Below are 17,895 nucleotides of genomic sequence, written 5' to 3' on the forward strand. Positions count from 1 at the left end.
TCACTAAGTGCATCTCCACCTATTAACAGGCCTACCTACAGCAGCCAAGACGCTGCAAGGACTAAGGCAACTGCACATTCTACGCTGAACCAGCCCTCGTTCTGTAACTCAGTTATGTGTGATGAAGTTCAACAGACCAGGACCTGCAGTCCAGCAGCTCTGTAGATCTGCCTGAAAACAGGTACTGCCTCCACCGAGCTGCAGAAAATCTGCCTACCAGTGCTGTCCTGGGTAATGCTGCTGAAATTTGCCATTTGTTTCCAAGCAGCATTCCTGCAAAAAGGCTTTTGATCTTAATCTTATACCTAATTTCAAACGATACAATTCAAAGGCACGGTGCTTGCGTACTGGTGCGGGAAATACTACATTTAACGATTCCAAGAACGCTGGTGAACAGATTGTACTTGGATCTCGCACAGGTAAATGATGGCCACTGTCAGAACAGCTCCCAGAACACTGTCAGAACAGAGGACCTCCCAGACATACTACAGCCTCAGCTTCTTCACCCCACACAGGGAAACTGCAGCGAGACACGTCCATAACGAGCTGGTTTTTAGATCAAGAACTTCCCTTCAACGTATTTATAAGCCATTTTACAGCCTCACTTCTAACGCACGCTCCTATTCAACGCTCTTAAAATCTCCTCATGCGATCAGCGGAATGTTGCAGAAACAGCATTCCCGATGCCAGGGGTAACCTTCAGGTGAGGAAGCGTCTCCGAGCCTCTCACTGAAGCCCGCCGGGGAGCAGCCCCGCAATGCGTATGCTGCTGCTGCTCCTCGGGATCAATCAATAGGCGCCAGGCCCGCGCTCACATCGCCACCCCGCACGGTCCGGCCCAGGCGCTGCCCCGGCTCATCCCGCACGGAGCTTCCCCACGCCAGGCCGGGCTGCCCGGGGCTTTAACCCCCGCTCCGGCCGGCTGCGGCCGCGGGACCCTCCCGGCAACAAGTGCCGCCCCCGGCCCGGGCCGGGCCCCGTTATGTAAGCGGCGGGCGGACACGGCGAGCGCCGCCGCCGCGCATCCCCGCCCGGCCCGGGCCCTGCCCGCCGCGCCTCAGGGGCTTCGGGGCCGCCGGGCGCAGGTGAGCCGGCAGCACGAGCCGCCATCCCCCGCTCCCCTCGGCAGGTGCAATGACCGCGGCGGGGTCACCCCGGCCCCAGCTCCATCCTCCCCTCCTTTCCCAAGCCTCGACGCCCGCCCGCCTCCGCGCTCCCTCCCCTGCGCAGGGCGCCAAGGACACCGTCCCTTGGGCCGCCCGCGGCGCAGCCCGGGAGGCGATCCGAGCCGCCGCCGAGATGCCGCGGAGCCTCCCCCGCCCGCCCCGGCCGCATTACCTCGAGCGGCCGCCGCCGCTCCGCAGAGCAGCGCGGCGAGCAGCAGGCGGGCGGCGGGGGCCGGCATGGCAGCGCGGAGCGGGGACGGCCACGCGCAGCCCCGGCTGGCGCCCCCGCTGGTCCGGGCTCCGCTGTGCGGCGGGCGGAGGGCTCGGCTCGGCCCCGCGGAGGAGGAGGAGGAAGAGGAGGAGGAGGGACGAGAAGCGCTGCGCGGCCCCGCTCCGCTCGCCGTCCCTCCCCTCCCTCCCCCGCCCGCCCCGCCGGCGGCTCCTAAAATGGCGGCCGGGCCCGCGCCGGGCACAGGCGGGGGAGGGAGCGAACCAACCGCACGGGGCGGGGGGCGCCGGGAGAGCCCATTGCGGACCCCCGCGGGCAGCGGCGCGCCCCGCCCCTGGCGCTGAGGGCACTGCGGCAGCGCCGCTCCCTCACGGGGCACCATCGCTCCCTCAGGGGACACCATCGCTCCTTCACGGGCACCTCCCGCTCCCTCACGGGCACCGCCGCTCCTTCACGGGGCACCATCGCTCCCTCACGGGGCACCATCGCTCCTTCTCGGGCATCGCAGCTCCCTCACGGGCACCGCCGCTCCCTCACGGGGCACCGCCGCTCCTTCTCGGGTACCATCGCTCCCTCAGGGGTACCATCGCTCCTTCACGGGCATCGCCGCTACCGCGAGGGTCACCTCCCGCTCCCTCAGGGGGCAGTTCCTGTTCCCTCACGGGGCACCATCACTCCCTCGGGAGCACCTCCCGCGCCTTCACGGGCACCGCCGCTCCCTCGGGGGTCACCTCCCGCTCCCTTCATGGAGCACCATCGCTCCCTCGGGGCCACCTCCCGCTCCCTCAGGCGTCACCTCCCGCTCCCTCACGGGGCACCTCCTGCGCCTTCAGGGGCATCGCCGCTCCCTCAGGGGGCAGTTCCTGTTCCCTCATGGGGCACCATCACTCCCTCACGGGCACCGCCGCTACCTCGGTGGTCACCTCCCGCTCCCTTCACGGAGCGCCATCGCTTCCTCGAGGGTCACCTCCTGCTCCCTCACGGGGCACCGCCGCTACCTCGGTGGTCACCTCCCGCTCCCTTCAGGGGGCGGCTCCTGTTCCCTCACGAGGCACCATCACTTCTTCGGGGCCATCTCCTGCTCCCTCGTGTGCACCTCCCTCTCCTTCACGGGCACCGCCGCTACCGCGAGGGTCACCTCCCGCTCCCTTCATGGAGCACCATCGCTCCCTCGAGGGTCACCTCCGGCTCCCTCACGGGGCACCATCACTCCCTCAGGCGTCACCTCCCGCTCCCTCACGGGCACCTCCCGCTCCTTCTCGGGCATCGCCGCTCCCTCGGGGGGCAATTCCTGTTACCTCACGGAGCACCGCCGCTCCCTCAGGGGACAGTTCCCGCTCCCTCGGGAGTCACCTCTCGCTCCCCCTCAGAGGCTCCGCCGCCGGCCATGATCCTCGGGCACCGCCGCTCCCTCACGGGCACCTCCCGTCCTCCGGGCCCAGAGCGCCTCCGCTGCTTCGGGCGCTTTGGCCTTCCTGTGGGCTCTTGCGGCGGGCAGGGAGCAGAGGGCCCTGCCCCACGGTCACACAGCTGAGGGAACCTGCTGCCCCTCCAGAGCCTCACACGGCTGGTTTCAATTAATGCCCCTCCAGAGCCTCACACAGCTGGTTTCAATTAATGCCCCCCAAAGGCTCACACAGCTGGTTTCAATTAATGCCCCTCCAAAGGCTCACACAGCTCATTTAATAAATGCTGATTAAGCCCCCAAGTTGTTAGAAAGAGTTAAACCCCGTATAAAGCTAGCTAAGAAATAATTAACCGCGTATAAAGCTATTTGAATGCTCTTGCCCTAACATTCACACACCCCTTCGGAAAAAAAGACAAAACCATTGGGTTTAACCCAGCCCAAAGGTGATGCCAAAGGCAGACAGGTACGGGACACACTGGGCACGGGATGCACAAACCCAGCAGCAGCTGGGATTGAACAAACTGCCAACACCTGGTGCTACAAGCATCAGGTGCAAACAATGACAGCATCATTTAGGTTGGAAAAGACCTTGAATATCATCAAATCCAACCATTAACCCAGCACCCCTGTCTTGCTGTTTCCCCAACTCTAGAAGTGCAATCCTGCAGCAGTGTGTGCAAACACAAACACGCTTTGCACTGAATCCGCTCTGCTGAGCAACAAACCCTTTTCGTGTAGTGACTTCTATCAAGGCAAAAAATTACTTCTGTTTGGAAAAATTTCCAAGTACTATCTAAATCAAGAATTTTCATTAAGTTGTACAGAACTCATCCTATAAAAAGTTCTTTGCTCTACTATAAAAAATTTCAATTAGAAAATGTTTCAACAAAGGAAAAAATGATCAATACCACGATCTTAGTTTTGACAATTAAAATGCAACCAACTTATTTTATAATTAGATCTGACTACTCATGCTTTGTACCTATTAGCCATTTCACTCCCACAGTGAAATAAAAATAAAGTCCAGAATGTTCAGGATCACAGAGATGTGGGATTTCCTTATCTTCTGTGCAATTTAAATACCGAGATTGATCTGTGCTGGAAAAGCCGCCTCCTCCCCCCAGAGGCAAGCCCAGGGCCGAGTACCTGGTCACCCCACACCCGAGATGGGGAGAAACCAAAGGTGAGAAACCAGCCTATTCAGGGCCCTGGAGCAGCCACTGAGGTCTCAGCTGACAGAATCCGGCCTGTCCAAGCCACTGCGTTTTGGTATCCAAAGGAAAAATGTTCTCCCTCTGCCATCCTCAAAACCAACCTCGCTGTACACTGTCCACAGAGCAGGAACCCAAAGAGCTGTACCCTGAGGCCCACGGCCGTGAATATCCCCAGTTACTATCCTGTGCTCTCCCCTGGCCAAGTTACTCCGCATTTATTCCACTGACTGTAGGGCAGCTGCTCTATCAAGAGCTAAGACATCTTTCTTTTTTTAAATTAAGCTAAAACCTCAGTCTAAACCTCCTTGATTTCTCAGCCCGGCTAACATATGCTGGATGGCAGATCATGTCAGAAGAAGCCTGGAGCCCATCTGTTGCCAGAGAGCTGAGTCTTTACATTCTGCCAACGCAGCTTCAGCTGACAGGGTGCTCCATGATGTGTTTTTCTTTTGTAGGGAGAGTAGGACTGTCCAGCACAGTGTGATTCTCCAACTAGGCTTACTAGTGTACTGTCTGAGTGAGAACCAGCCGTTAGTAAAGATTTGCTAGGCACAATCTCATCAGTTGAAAGCCCATTGATGAATACACAGTGTAACACATACCCAGTAATCACCCAAATATTGGATTTTGATTAGGAATCTAACCATGGATAGAATGGAATCTAAACATTGACATATTTCATGTCAATATAAAGATACCTGAAGAGGGCTGAATGTCTGGCCAGTTGGCATTCACATACACACTCTCTAGTAAAACATTTTTTGCAAAATGATTTATCATTAAGTGTGTCAAAAACACATTTTAAAAGAGCTCTGTCTTTCACTTGGGCTATATCATGCATTATAACAGGAGAAAGCACAGCACCATGGACCACAGTGAGAAGGGGACTCTGGTGTTACCATCAGGACTCATTTACATTGTTCTGATTCTGCAGAATTAGGAAGAAGATACATTTTAAGAGAAGAAATGCTATGTTCAGGTAAACCTTATTTATTACACAGTGACACTACCAGCTCAGATGAATTAATCAGCTGAATCAGTCATGCTGAAAACTGGGAAATTTCCAAGGAAAGAGAAGGCATTGATGGCATTTCACTTTCTAAGCAAAACTCCTCCGAGTCAGTTGTGACTAAGGCACTGATTCAGTAAAGCAAACAATTCTTTAGCCTGTATTTTAGGATCAGTTCGATGGCTTTGTTTCCGGGCGTGACTGAGAGGTTGAAGTGGCAGCTGAGAGGCTGCTGCAGACGGGATGGGCCCTGCACAGAGGTGAGGCAGCCACATGAACTCCTGAGCCCTGGCACCACGGGCAGCCCACTTACTCTGGAAGTGTGGCAAATGCAACATTCTCTCATCTTGTTTCCCAAACCTCAATCTGATTTCAATCTCCCAGTGTGGGACCTGCTGTGCACCAGTCCTGTTTGCTGTTTGTTAGGCAAGAGCTGTCCTGTTCCTCCTGTCTGCCAGAAGAAACTGCAATTTCCCACACTGACGGAGATCCTCGCTCTATCCCAAATGTCACATGCCATTATTTCAGAGACATTCAAGGAACTAACTTCAGCACCTTCATTTTACCACTCACCTCCCACCTACTCTCTGACCTGCTTCTCGAGTTCCAAAAAAACATTGATTTTTATTTTATTGGTAAGCAACAAAACTGGAACAAATGGCTCCTGGCAGAACATGTTTTCTGTTTCAGCTGAAAACCTATCGGCCTGATGTCCTTGAAATGCACAGTGTGACTAATGCCTGGCTTGCAAGGACCCAGGAGGACACATTTATTGTGCTTGTCAGAGTGGAGCTGAGCAGCCAGAAGAGAAAAGATAGGGTGATAGGGACAAATGAATGCATTTGCCTGCTCCTGAAAGGCAGGCAATGCACTCTGTGAATACAGGGAGCAGCAGGACAGGCTCAGGTACATCAACAGCAGAGCTGGATCTGCTTGTTAGAGCTCAGGATCATAATGATTTTGAATACGTGCAGAATATGCACTGTTACTTCTGGATGTTAGACTTGGACTCTTGTTTAAAGGGGGACACACAGGGAAACGGCACAAACTTCAAATGCTCTAGGACTGCATTCATTGAGAAAATGGTTATCTTTAAATAAAGAGGCTGGAACAAAGTGTGGGCTTGTTTTTCATCACACTAAAATTAATGTCTGCATAGTACTGTGTTTGCAGATGATGATTTCTTTTAATGGGAAGTTAAAACCCAGCTTCATCTCCTCCACCAGTTTATCACAGCTGCCCTGAAACCACATCTGAGAAGGGACCAATTGCCATAGAGACTAGGCAGTAATTAAGTTCATGGGAGAGCTGCATGCACACCCAAGCAAAATATTAGATGAGGGCAACAAGAGAGCAGCTTCTGAGAAGCTGCAACAGCAGCACTCCAGCTGCTCCCATCCCCACCGGGAAAGGCAACAGGACAATCACAAAGTATTTGGGGAATTAGAATTTTGGTGTTTTCTGGTTCTGACATGGTTGAAGAACAACCAATTATGAGACTAAGAAAAAGATAATTTGGGTGAATATAAATGACTAATTCTGCACAATGAGGTCTATGAAACCCCAGAATACTCTTGTAAGGCAACAGGCAGTAGTGGTATCTTTTGGGTCACTCAAGAGAAAACTCCACAACACAACACCAGAGCAATGCCCTTGCCAGCTGCAAGACAAACCACACAGAGGTGACCTGTTAGATCATTTCTAGTCTTGCTGTCCCCAAATACACATTCTGTACATAGGCATAGAACTCAAGTGGTTTTAGATTCAGTAGATTAAGACTTTATTATTTTTTTTTAATGCTTTGGAACCTGACTGTATATTTTAGAGGAGAAAAAATTACAGGACTGCTTTTCCCCACACTTGAAAATTTCCCGAACTGCTTTGATCATGTATGAGAATTGATTTAGGGGATGCAAATGAAGGCCTTCGCAATCTGAAGGAGAAAATCTTCTCCCCTGACATTTCTGAACGTTCAGAGAATTCCGAACAAGCCATTGAAGTAGGGGTTCATCAGAGAGACAAAAAGGAAATTCAATAAGCAAAGAAGTACATGAAACCAACCAGCTCCCTCACAAGAAAACCAGCAGCAGTAGCAGTCTTTCTACCTTGTTCAATCCTTCCTCCTGCTCAGACTTACCTTCTATAGCGAAATATGCATCCAGAAACATGAAAGCAATGAAGGGGAGATGCAAGTCCTTCCTTACAAAGAGAGACTGAATATTCTGCATCATCATTATAATATTTTACAACTCATTAGCACCTTCCATCCCAGGATCTCGGAGCACTTAGAAGCGTTAATTAATGCACTCTCACAATACTTCTGTGAAGCAAAAGACAGGTGTCTGGGTACCGTGGTGACAGGTGCATCACAATTGAATAAGACAGAATTTCGAGGCTTTCCATTTACATATTTAGGAAAGAAAGGAACAAAGAGGGGAGGGAAAATTAACAAGTGCTGCAATAGCTTGAAATACCTGGAATCAAGATATACTGTAAATACCTTGAAATACCTTGAACAGACTGGCTTTCAAGTCTTTACCTGAAAAGCAATACTTGTTAAGGACCTCAATAATATTTAGGCTTTATTAACATAAGTATTTGCTGAGTGAAGAACTCGGGGGGTTTTTTCCAGTTCTATCACAGATGTCCCTCTGGGACAGTGCCTTGCCCCTACCCTATTTCCTTGTCTGACAACACAGTCCAGTAACACACCAGGTATTAAAGGGTGGGTGGCTAAACCAATGTATATTTGCACCAGATACTGGTGACAGTGTTGAAATTTCTCTGCTTACAGATGTTTGGTATTCTTTAGGCTCATGGTGTTCTGCAAACATCTGGTCACACAATGAGGTTTTCCTCTCTGCCTTCCCCCTCTCTGCAAGGGAGAAGAGCCATGTGCATGAGCATTCCCCTCCCCAAGAGCCATATGGGAGTGTAGAGGCATTCTCTGCATTCATTACCCAGCCCCACAATATGATTCCCTCTTTGTACGGGCAAGAAAATGGATGTTAATTTATTCCTTATTGCTAATTTGAAAAGGAGCACAAACACAACAGTTCCATTGCAGAGACTTCTACCAAGGGTGTAGTTTAAGTCCAATTATGTGCTATTAGTACATTTGCTCTTTATTCCTGTAGCATATTAATTACATGTCTGGTATTCTGATAATTAACACAATTACACTCTTTATTTTCCCCTTTCGTAGCCAATATTCTTGCATTTTATTCCGATAAGTAATTTTCTGTAGGTAAAAGGAGGCAAATCACCACATATTAGTAAAATCAAGCAAAGGGTTTTCAAATGAGCTTATACAGAGAAGTTCCAGCAGTGTTCTTCAGCAAAAAGAAAAGCAGATGCTCTCCCGTTGGGCTGCAGCCTATCTGAGAGATTCCAAAATGAACCAAATCACCATCCCCTGGTTGTGTATCCAGCATGACAATCAGCCTGAAGCAGCAGGGCTGTAAGGACTGCACTGGCACTGCCACACACAGCTCTTCCAATGCCACCACACGGTCAAAGGCTCCCTGGTACCAAAACCTCTCATCTCCCACTGGCATCTGTGAAACTCCATGCCATTTAGCGAAACCAAAAGTGACAAAGGGTCAGCCAAGATGATTTACAACTGCACGGGTCATCCACAAATCAACACTTGGCAGATGCTGCAAAGGAATATCAAGGAACAAAACAAAACGAGCACTCTTAGTACTGTAAAACATCAGGGTGGGTAGGTTTCACTAAATTAACTACATACAGACACCTCAAAGATTTGGGGTTCCATCTTCTGGACAAATTATTGTTCTTCTAAAAACAAGTTACTGCTTTTCTGTAGTTTTCTCTAAAAGCAGATCTTGAACCTCCAGTCAGGCTCATATGCTATGGCTAAGAAAGCCCCACAATGTAAAGAAGGAGTCCAGCAGTTTCCTTCTTTAACTTTTTTTTTTTTTTTTTTTTTTTGGAAAGGAGGAAAAGAAAGAGCAAAATGTTACAACATTCTGCAAGAGTAGGGAACCTGGCGGAAGGTTCCTCAGCAGCCTGTCCTCCCAATCCTGTGTCTGTGTAGAAAGTGGGAGTCACTTTGAGAGTCACCCAAAGAATCCATGTCCGTGCTCCTTCCCACAGACAGCAGCGGGCACTCCTCACCTCCTGCTCTCCGGGACACTTCTCACCACATTTTACCGTGAGGAAACCCGGGGCTGCAGCCACAGTCTCAAGGCTCTCACCGCACAAACCCCGTTACACGGGTTGGTACCAGTGAATCAGCTCCCAGGATCGGCACTGGGGATCATTTCCCCAGATTTCCCTGAGGCAATGTTTTACCTACATAACCTACCTCTTAGAAAGTTTTTTTGAAGTCCCTTTTGAAATTATCTGGTCAGGAGGAAAACCCAGTTTTGCTTTTCTTTTTTCCCTCTCCTTCCCCCCGCCCTTGTCTAAAATTGCAGCGTTCCCAGCCTCTTTCTGGCAGTGCCCTGGCTATTTACAGTCTCTTCAGACACGAGCGCAGCTAAACCCTTTGTCATCTCCCATATTTATTTCTGTTCTGACAGATAGCAGCGCTGACCCTTCCTGCAGTAAGCCACTGCCCTCCTGGCCTCCACTCTAATTGCGGCTTCGCTAATCACGTTTGGCTCAGCGCGCCTGTAATCGCTGCTGCGCACGCAGAGCCCCGCCAGCGGCAGCGGGGCACGAACATGGGGCATCGGGCACCGGGGATCGGGGATCGGGCACCGGGGATCGGGCACCGGGGATCCGGCATCGGGCACCGGGGATCGGGAATCGGGGAGCCGGCATCGGGGATCGGGCATTGGGGAGCGGGGATCGGGCACCGGGGATCCGGCATCGGGCACCGGGGATCCGGCACCGGGCACCGGGCAGCAGCAGCAGCAGCCCATCGGCGCTGCCCAGGATCCCGCAGCTGCCCGCCAGCAGCCCGGCCCCGCTCCCTCCCCGGGGACAGCCCCAGGGCACACAGCCCTGCCCTGCCCTGCCCTGGGCAGAGCTGCCCGCTGCCCCTCGCTCTCCTCAGCAGGACGGTGATGGTTAAACGCCCGCAGTGCCCCGGCCCGCGGACGGAAGGTTGTGCTGAAGCAGTGGAACGCCGTTCTGCTGTTCCCGTCACTGCCTCAGCCACTGACACACCACCAGCAGGAAAACGGCAGAATTCCATTCTGTGGCTTGTGAATAGGTGTTAGGAACACATTAACCTTAAAAGGGACTCAGCAAAGGGCTGTTTTGTCTTAACAAAGCAGGAAACATCCACTGAGTTAGGGCTCACATCCCAGGCAGAACAAACCTCGGTACTCAGCAGGTCCCTCCTCAACCAACCCAATATATGCAAATGAATCGGAGGGATTTAGAATAATTACCCCATCCCAAAGCGTGCTGCTTTATTGTAACCATTAGATTGTTAACTCCATGGTTTCCTCTGCTCAGTGAGGGAAGATAAAACATTTCCAGTGAGTAACCTTTTGGAAAGGTTTTATGCCCACCTCTTCCATGGGATCTACTTCTGCTGGACCCCACAGGATCTCAAGGACATCCCACTACTCACACAAACATTCAACAGCCATGAGTTTCCACTTCACCTGGACCTTTTAACATTCCAGCCTTTCCCTTATTTTCAATCTGGACAAAGAGCCTCCGAACTGAGACTTTTTACTTTTTCTCCTTCTGCTCTATCCACTGCTGTCTGCCTGTCAAAAGTGGATCAGCTGAATAAGAGGAATGACACACTGTCTTCTGCAAAAGGAAGCAGGGAGGGCTTTAAATCCCATGTTGTGTTAAATGACTGAAGTACAGAGCTTTGTAGTGCATGCTAACAGCACACACTGCTCCCTGTTTACTGCTGCTTCAATGAGACATTGTCCATTGAGTGGAAGTAAAAAGCTTATGAGATGAGACAGGCATATCATCCTGTCTGAAGCCCAGCTTACACAGGCAGCGTGAGGAAGAGCCTCTGGGAATGACAGGCGCCTGTGGAACATTAAAATACAACCCAGGATAGGTCAAGTATTTATTGACCTGATCTAAAACAGAGCCTGAGTGCCCAGATTTCATTGATTTGAATGAGGGGTATATGATGACAGCTGAAACTCCAGAGGCTCTGCAGTGACTGAGGAGTCCTCAAACTGAGCAAGACGTGGAGGGGAGAGCCTGTCTGCATCAGAGTAAACAGGATAAACCTTCCCCATTCGTTAAAGCCATGATTTATGTACAAGATTATCATATGCCATTCTGCAGCCCTAATCCGAGACCTTCAAGTAGCAGCAGGATTAGAGCCTCTGACCATTTTCTAAAGTAATGTCACTAGTAACCAGTGACACATCTCAGACAGAAAAGATGCTAAAGCAAGGAAAGGAAAACATCCTAAATGTCTGTAGAATACCCTATTTTTGTCTCCACTAAAAGGCACACAGAAAGCCACAGATCACACAGTAGATGTGCACAAGAGAATTCAGCACTAGAACATCTTGGTACCCTTTTCCCTCAAGCATCTCTGCTCCCTTTGCTGCCCAGCTCTCATTCAGCCTAACAGCTCCTTAATCACAGTATCTGTCACACACATAAAATATTATTTAACCTCCAGCACAGAGGAAAATGCATTTATAACCTACTGGGTTTTCCCCTTTAATCTCTCTCTTTCTTCCCTTACTGCTCCCTCTTTCTTTTTAGTAGCTCTGGGCAAGAATGGTGCTAACAACCTTCACAAAGACTTATTCAGGTCCAGACAGAAACCAACTCTCTGCACTCTTGTCAAGACAGGAGACTGGAAAAACAACACACACGACCTCTGCTTTCTACCCAGGTGACAGAACACACTCAAACACATCACAAATGCAGTGGGGGCTCTCCTGCAAAGATGTCAGTGAGTGTCATTTTAGAATTATGGAACCAATTTAATTGTGACTGAGGCTCAACTCAGCCACAACCCAATCCTGCAGATAGAATGTTATGATCCCTCAGTGATATTTAATAGTACTTGTGTTTCAAAAGTATTTTTGAGTCTTTGCTCTGCAGCAGCCTGACACAGCTGAATTTAATGTTCCTTCTTTCTGGGCAGAATTTGAGGTGGTGACTTTCAGCTTTAAGCATGAGCAGGTCCAGGATCTGACTATGCCAAAGATCTTGTTCTCTGTGAGCCATCTCACCCACCAGTACTTAAGTCAAGGGGCTGTTCCTGACAAATTCTCTATTTAAACCCCCAAGGACCCTCTCTGCAGAAGGGTATGAGCTGGCAATCTTTGCATACACAGTGGTACCAGGCTAGGCTACTAGTCACTAGAGCAGGTTCACTCTGAGCTCTGCTGCTTTTGGTCTCTGCAAAACCCTCAGTGAGCCTTTCCTCATTTTCACTGGGATGTAGTTTATCTAAACACTTCCTAGTTATCCCACTCTCCCCTCCTCCTTTTGACAATGGCACTGAAAGTGAAAAGATTTGATTTCATTCCTTGCACTGCTCCAATCCTCTGACATCTAGACTTTGCTACATTTAGAGAGAAGAAAAAATCAGATAAAAATGATCATGCAGCTACAACAGCCAGGGTAAGTCCACATGTTTCAGAAGCCTGTGACCTCAAGGTCAAGGTCAGACTAAAACAAAGGCACTGCTGTACACCCATATGGTGTGAGAGCAGCTAAGCATGCACAGAACCAGCACGAGGCACAGCTCCTTTTACAGGGAGACTCTGAAGTCTGGTGCTGCTGGCAAGGCAAGGCAAAAGCTTAAGATTCTGTCTAGTTTAATTATCATCTTTCTGCAGGCTCAAAGAAGCTTATGAGAACACAACAGCGAGGCAGAATTCTCCTCCTGCCTTTCCACCTACAGAAACTCATCCCTCCCTGACCTGCCCCTGTTTCCCTCCCCACACAGCGCAGAGATTCAGCAGAATCGAGCCATTAACACACGCAGCACTGAGCAGGGAGCAGGCAGAGCCGCTGTCCTGGCAGGAGGAGGGCAGTGTCTGTGCCCAGGCAGCAGCAGCGCTCACTGCAGGTGTGGCAGGGACACAGGGCTGTGCCTGCTCGGGGCACTCAGACACAGGACAAAGGACTGGAGGCCAGCGCTCAGCTCCGCCGTCCATTCCAATCACGTTCAAGGCAATTTACACCCTGCCCTCCGATTAGGAGGTCACAGCAAAGCTGAACGCGGATTACAGCTCACAGCCAGCAGCAGCTCGAGCTCCTGTGCCCCTCCTGCACTCCGTTTCATGGGACAGGAGCCCTCCTGCCCCTGCGGGGATTGCTGCACTTGTAACTGCACCAGGGGAGAGCAGCGGGAACTGGGGACGGTGAAAAACTACAGAGGCATCAGCCCACATCTGGGTTGGAGCCACGATTAAATTGCAGAACAAGGGCTGTAATTTTATTTTCTGAGCTTCACATGCCTCTGGTCACAGAGCACCATTTAGTACCAAGGAGAATCAACCTGGAAAATGTCAAGGCAGCAAAAAGCTCTGCGCATAGAACCATTTCATGCTGATACACGAGGCAGCTTGTGAGCACGCCAGGTTAAAAAGCTTCAAAAAAAGATTTTTTTTCTCTTTTCCAAAATAAACAATCCCCAAATTGAAGTTCTTCAGGCTACAAAGGAAACCAGCCAGGTTGTTTACAACATACAGCAGGAATCCTGCTTAGGGCAAATCAGCTGCAGAGCAAATGAAGGAGAGCTCAGAAGGCAGTAGATGATTTCTGTCTCTGGATGGGAACCTACCTCAGTCTGGCAGGGAACAGATCCAAGCTCCTACCTCGGTAAATACCAACAATGGTCCTCCCTGTTATACAGCACTTTGATATTTGTAAAACTCTGAAAAACATCAGTAACAGGGAGGTTTAAGGGAACCTGCAGTGCAAAGTGTCTGTAAATACAGTGACTCTAGGGCAGGTCTGGGAGAAGCTGCACAGCAATCCAGTCCCCTCTTTCCTGACTGCTCCAGAATTCACATTCACAGGGTACAGACTGTGCAGGATGCAAATCACTGACCACCTGAGGCTGCAAGAGAAGTCTGTCCAATCACTCACTGGTGCTGTGCCTGCTCCTGATTACTGAATTTTGACATTCTAACACCCTTTGAAGCTGGTTTTGTGTGAGGCCATTGACAGCACCTAACTTTATTGAAGTAACTCATCCAGGCCTTACTGTCAGGATCTTTAAGGATGAAAAAAACCATTTCACCATAAAGAAATTGCAAACCAGAGGTTACTTCCTGTGGCTGCTGCCCTGCACACAGCACACACCTCTGACAAACAGGTAACAAACAAGTGGGTCCATCCCAGGGCAAGGGCTGGTGCCAGGCTGGATCTACCACATCTGCCAGGTGGCTTAAAAACCAACTGCCTCCAGCAAATATCCCCCAAGGCAGCAGCCCTGCAGCACTCCACTCTTCCAAAATAACTGTTCTGCAGCTTTAATGGAGCTCCCTGAACACCTTTATTAACCTTCAGGCTTTGGAACACTTTGTTTCTGATGGCAGCAGTGAGGAAAAGATGCTACTCACTAAGGACTTCCTTTTGTGCAGACTGAATAGAACTCAAGACTCCTTCAACTTCCAGAAACTGTTCTTCCTGCACTCCTGGTTCCTCCTGGTCCCAGTGCCCTGCAGTCTTTTTTGCTGTCAGCTCTGCCACAGTTCTTGAGGAGGCAAGAGACCAAAAAGAAAGCTGAAGGACTGATCTAAAATGAACCCAAATCATATATTCCTCTCCCTGCCAGGGCACTCAGTGTATTTCATTAAATAATTTTGAACAAACTTTAAACATTTAATGCAAAGCTTTGAACTTGTAGCCTTTATTTGTCCCTTTTGCAATGCAGAACACTGGTTACTTCAGACCTGGCCCTGTTCTTTCTGTTCCTGTAAGAGATTCTCAACAGCCACAGGGATTTATCCCACAGAGGATCCCAATGTCTCATTTAGACAATTCCTGCTATAGGTGATGGATCTTTCTGCTTCATGGGCCATTAAACCTTCTGCCTTTAACAGAACTACTTAGGCTACTGGTGAATTAGGAAACAGACTTTGTGGAACTGAAACAGATTTAATGGTCAAGCATTAGAAACTCTCACACAGGCCATGGAGTTACTTCTAGTAACTGCTTACCTTAGGCAGGAATAGGAACAAAAAATCTCAAGAGCTTTTTAAATTTAATGAGTGATCCAAGCTTCTTTCAGGCAGTATCTCCTTCCAAAGTGCTGCTGTGCCTCCAGCTCACATGTTCTGCTACTCCAGGGTTTATTTTAGGACCTGTGAGAATCAAACTCAAGGCCTGTGTGAATGGTGGAGCCTCATTTTCATTTACAACAGGCCATGCTCAGACACAATGAGCCTCCAACAACTGCAGCACCTGCTGCCCACCTGGGGAGAGAGGAAGAGTGGGATTCAGCTCTGAACCTTCTCCTCGAGCTCTGCAAAACACAGTGTGTTATGAGAGGTACACGAGCAGCTTGGCAGCAAAAGTACAACAGCACATTTTGAATCTCTACAGGAACATTTCTCCCCAAAAGACCACCCAAAGAGCATGTGCTCTTCTTGGAAGATGCCTCCAAAGCTTTTTACACTCCCTTTCTGAACGCCTTAAGCACTCTATGATTGATAATTGGACTACAAAGCTTCTTCTAGTTACAAACATATTTCAAATTAGATCTGTGCTCAACTCTGGCCTCTAAAACATTTCATTTCCTGGTTTTATTAGTAATGGTTCACTTGAGAAGGCAGAAGCACAACAGCAAAGCTAGAGGAATTGTACAAACAATAAACAAGTCCACCATGCTGATGCCCTGCCTCTTTCTCCAAGTGAAGCCAAGTGTTTTTCATTTGGCAGCAGAGCAGTGTAATAAATCAATATGAAACAAGAGTAGCAATTAAAAACTGTATTTCCTCCCCACTCCCAAACAGTTACATTTTTAGTGAAAAGATTAAACCACATAAACAGTTCACTTTTCTTCTTGAAAAGCTTCAGCTGCTGAGGAGTGGGCAGGGAGGAGGAATGTTGTTCTGGGAGCAGCTCCTTCCTCCAGCCCCAGTCCCACAGACCCCTCAGTAACACTGCAAGGGCTGCCCCCTCTGCACCAAACTCACTTTAAAGTGCTTCTTAGGCAACCAAATCAGAATCTAGAGAATCCTTTGGGCTCATTCCTGCTTTATTTTAATAAAGAAATTTTTTATCTGGCCCCAACAAAAAGGGGTAAGAGATTTACTTTCACACAGAACTTTACAAAGCTGCAACTGAAACAAAAGGAGAGCTTTCATAAATAGATGTACAGTTGCTCTTGTTACACAGTATTCATTTGCTCAAGATAATTTCTTCCTTGTGCACACAATTCATGGTTTCTCTCCAGCTTTTCCCCCATTTTGTGACCACAACAGCAGAATTTCTGGCCATGAAAATGGTCATGTCCTCACAGTTAGATTCTAGAATTGTTACTGTAAATAATTAACAACCATAGGAAAAGAAGCAGGAACAGGTAAATTGAGTTCAGCTTTAATAGAATCTGAAACATCTCAAAGTCAGTGCAACCCACAGCAAAATCCAGAAGTTTTGTAAAAACCACCTGCACACATGAGAGCGAATGAAGTGCTTGGTTTTCGGCAGCAGTGCTGGAGCCTGTGTGCAGATTCCTGAACAGTCAGTGCACCTCGGGAGTTCCACTGCAGCCTCTGAAGGGCTGGGGGTGTTCCAAGGCCCTGCAGCTGCAGAAATAAACCTGAGAGTGTCACCTGTACACTCGGTGCTGGCCACCGCAGCACTGCTGCCTCCTGGAACAGCGCCCCAGGCACATCCCAGGCTCCAGGGAACTTCCCTGGCACCAAACAGCTGCGAGGAGGAAAACCACGTATCATTTGTCAAGTGACTGGAAACTGCAGTTCATTAAAGCCCAGCGGAGCTGGATCTAAGTTAATGATCGTTAATTGTTCCTAAGGTGAGAGCTAGTCTTGTGCAGCAACCAAAGGGTCGAAGTGGAACTTGGTAGTATCTTAAACAAGTTCACATCTTCTCTACACAAATTTGGCCAATTCGTGGCACAGCCTTAGATGTCATTCCTGCAATTCCTGCCCAACCTCCAGCTCCTGTGTGGGGAGCCAGAGAGGCCCTGGGCAGGCAGGAGTCCCTCTCTGGGCACAGCCCCAGGGCCCACCATGGCTGGGCACCTCCAGCCTGCCCAGGTGGACTTCTTGAGCCAAATCTGCTTTGACACATGCTCCCAAAAGAGCTGGAGCCCAGAGGGCAGCTGAGGATGGAAAAACTGATTGCATCAGAAACACTGCAGCCAAAAGGAAATCAAACCGTGACTTCAAAGCCAATCAAAACCCAAAACAACCCCCCCAAAAGCAAGCCTTTATATGTGTGTAGATGTAATAAATATTGCAAAGCACATTTGTCTTCCCTCCCACCCCCAAGTCAATAAGTATAAAGAAATAACCAATGCACCAAAACATCAGCTTCCTGCAAGGAAAATGTTGGAGTCAGCAAAATACCTGCAAGCCAACTGAAGGGAAAGCTTTTGCACTGTCACCCAATCACAAGTTGCTTCCAGTTCTATGCAGCCAAATCAAACCCTCTTCAAATTCACAAGTTTGACCTAAATAAGCACCACAGCATGAAAAGCTTCTTTAGAAGTAGGATGTCAAGAGACTTTGTTTAAAACGTAAAATAAAACGTGAGATAAAAGGTTTCCATTGGTCAAGTTTGAAAAATTGCCTTCCTTTATCCAACCACAGCCTGTCCCTTTGAGCCAACCAAAACCACACCTTCAGGTTTGTCCTTAATGAACACAGCCCGGCCAAGTTGCAAAATCTGACAAGAATAGATGGCTGTGAGATGCATTCTGAGGGTTGGGCAAAGGGAAACAACATTACAGAGGAGAAGGAATACCA

At 49.3% G+C, this 17,895-nt stretch overlaps 1 protein-coding gene across 6 annotated transcripts in view; it reads right to left on the reverse strand.

The window, feature by feature from the left end:
* CLSTN1 (calsyntenin 1) overlaps positions 1-1,566 on the reverse strand; it is a 225,498-nt gene extending 223,932 nt beyond the window's left edge. For 4 of the 6 annotated variants that reach the window (XR_010745250.1, XR_010745249.1, XM_066334545.1 and 1 more), the window contains exon 1: positions 1,339-1,566. Coding sequence is in view for 4 of the 6 variants with exons in the window: in XM_066334545.1 (XP_066190642.1) it covers positions 1,339-1,405 (67 nt within the window). In the remaining 2 variants the exon portion in view is untranslated. The remainder of the gene's footprint in view (positions 1-1,338) is intronic. The other 2 variants (XM_066334547.1, XM_066334546.1) reach the window with 1 other exon arrangement.
* Positions 1,567-17,895: the final 16,329 nt, after the last annotated feature.

Source organism: Sylvia atricapilla, chromosome 22 (genome assembly GCF_009819655.1).
Source record: "Sylvia atricapilla isolate bSylAtr1 chromosome 22, bSylAtr1.pri, whole genome shotgun sequence".
In the NCBI taxonomy this organism is placed as follows: domain Eukaryota; kingdom Metazoa; phylum Chordata; class Aves; order Passeriformes; family Sylviidae; genus Sylvia; species Sylvia atricapilla.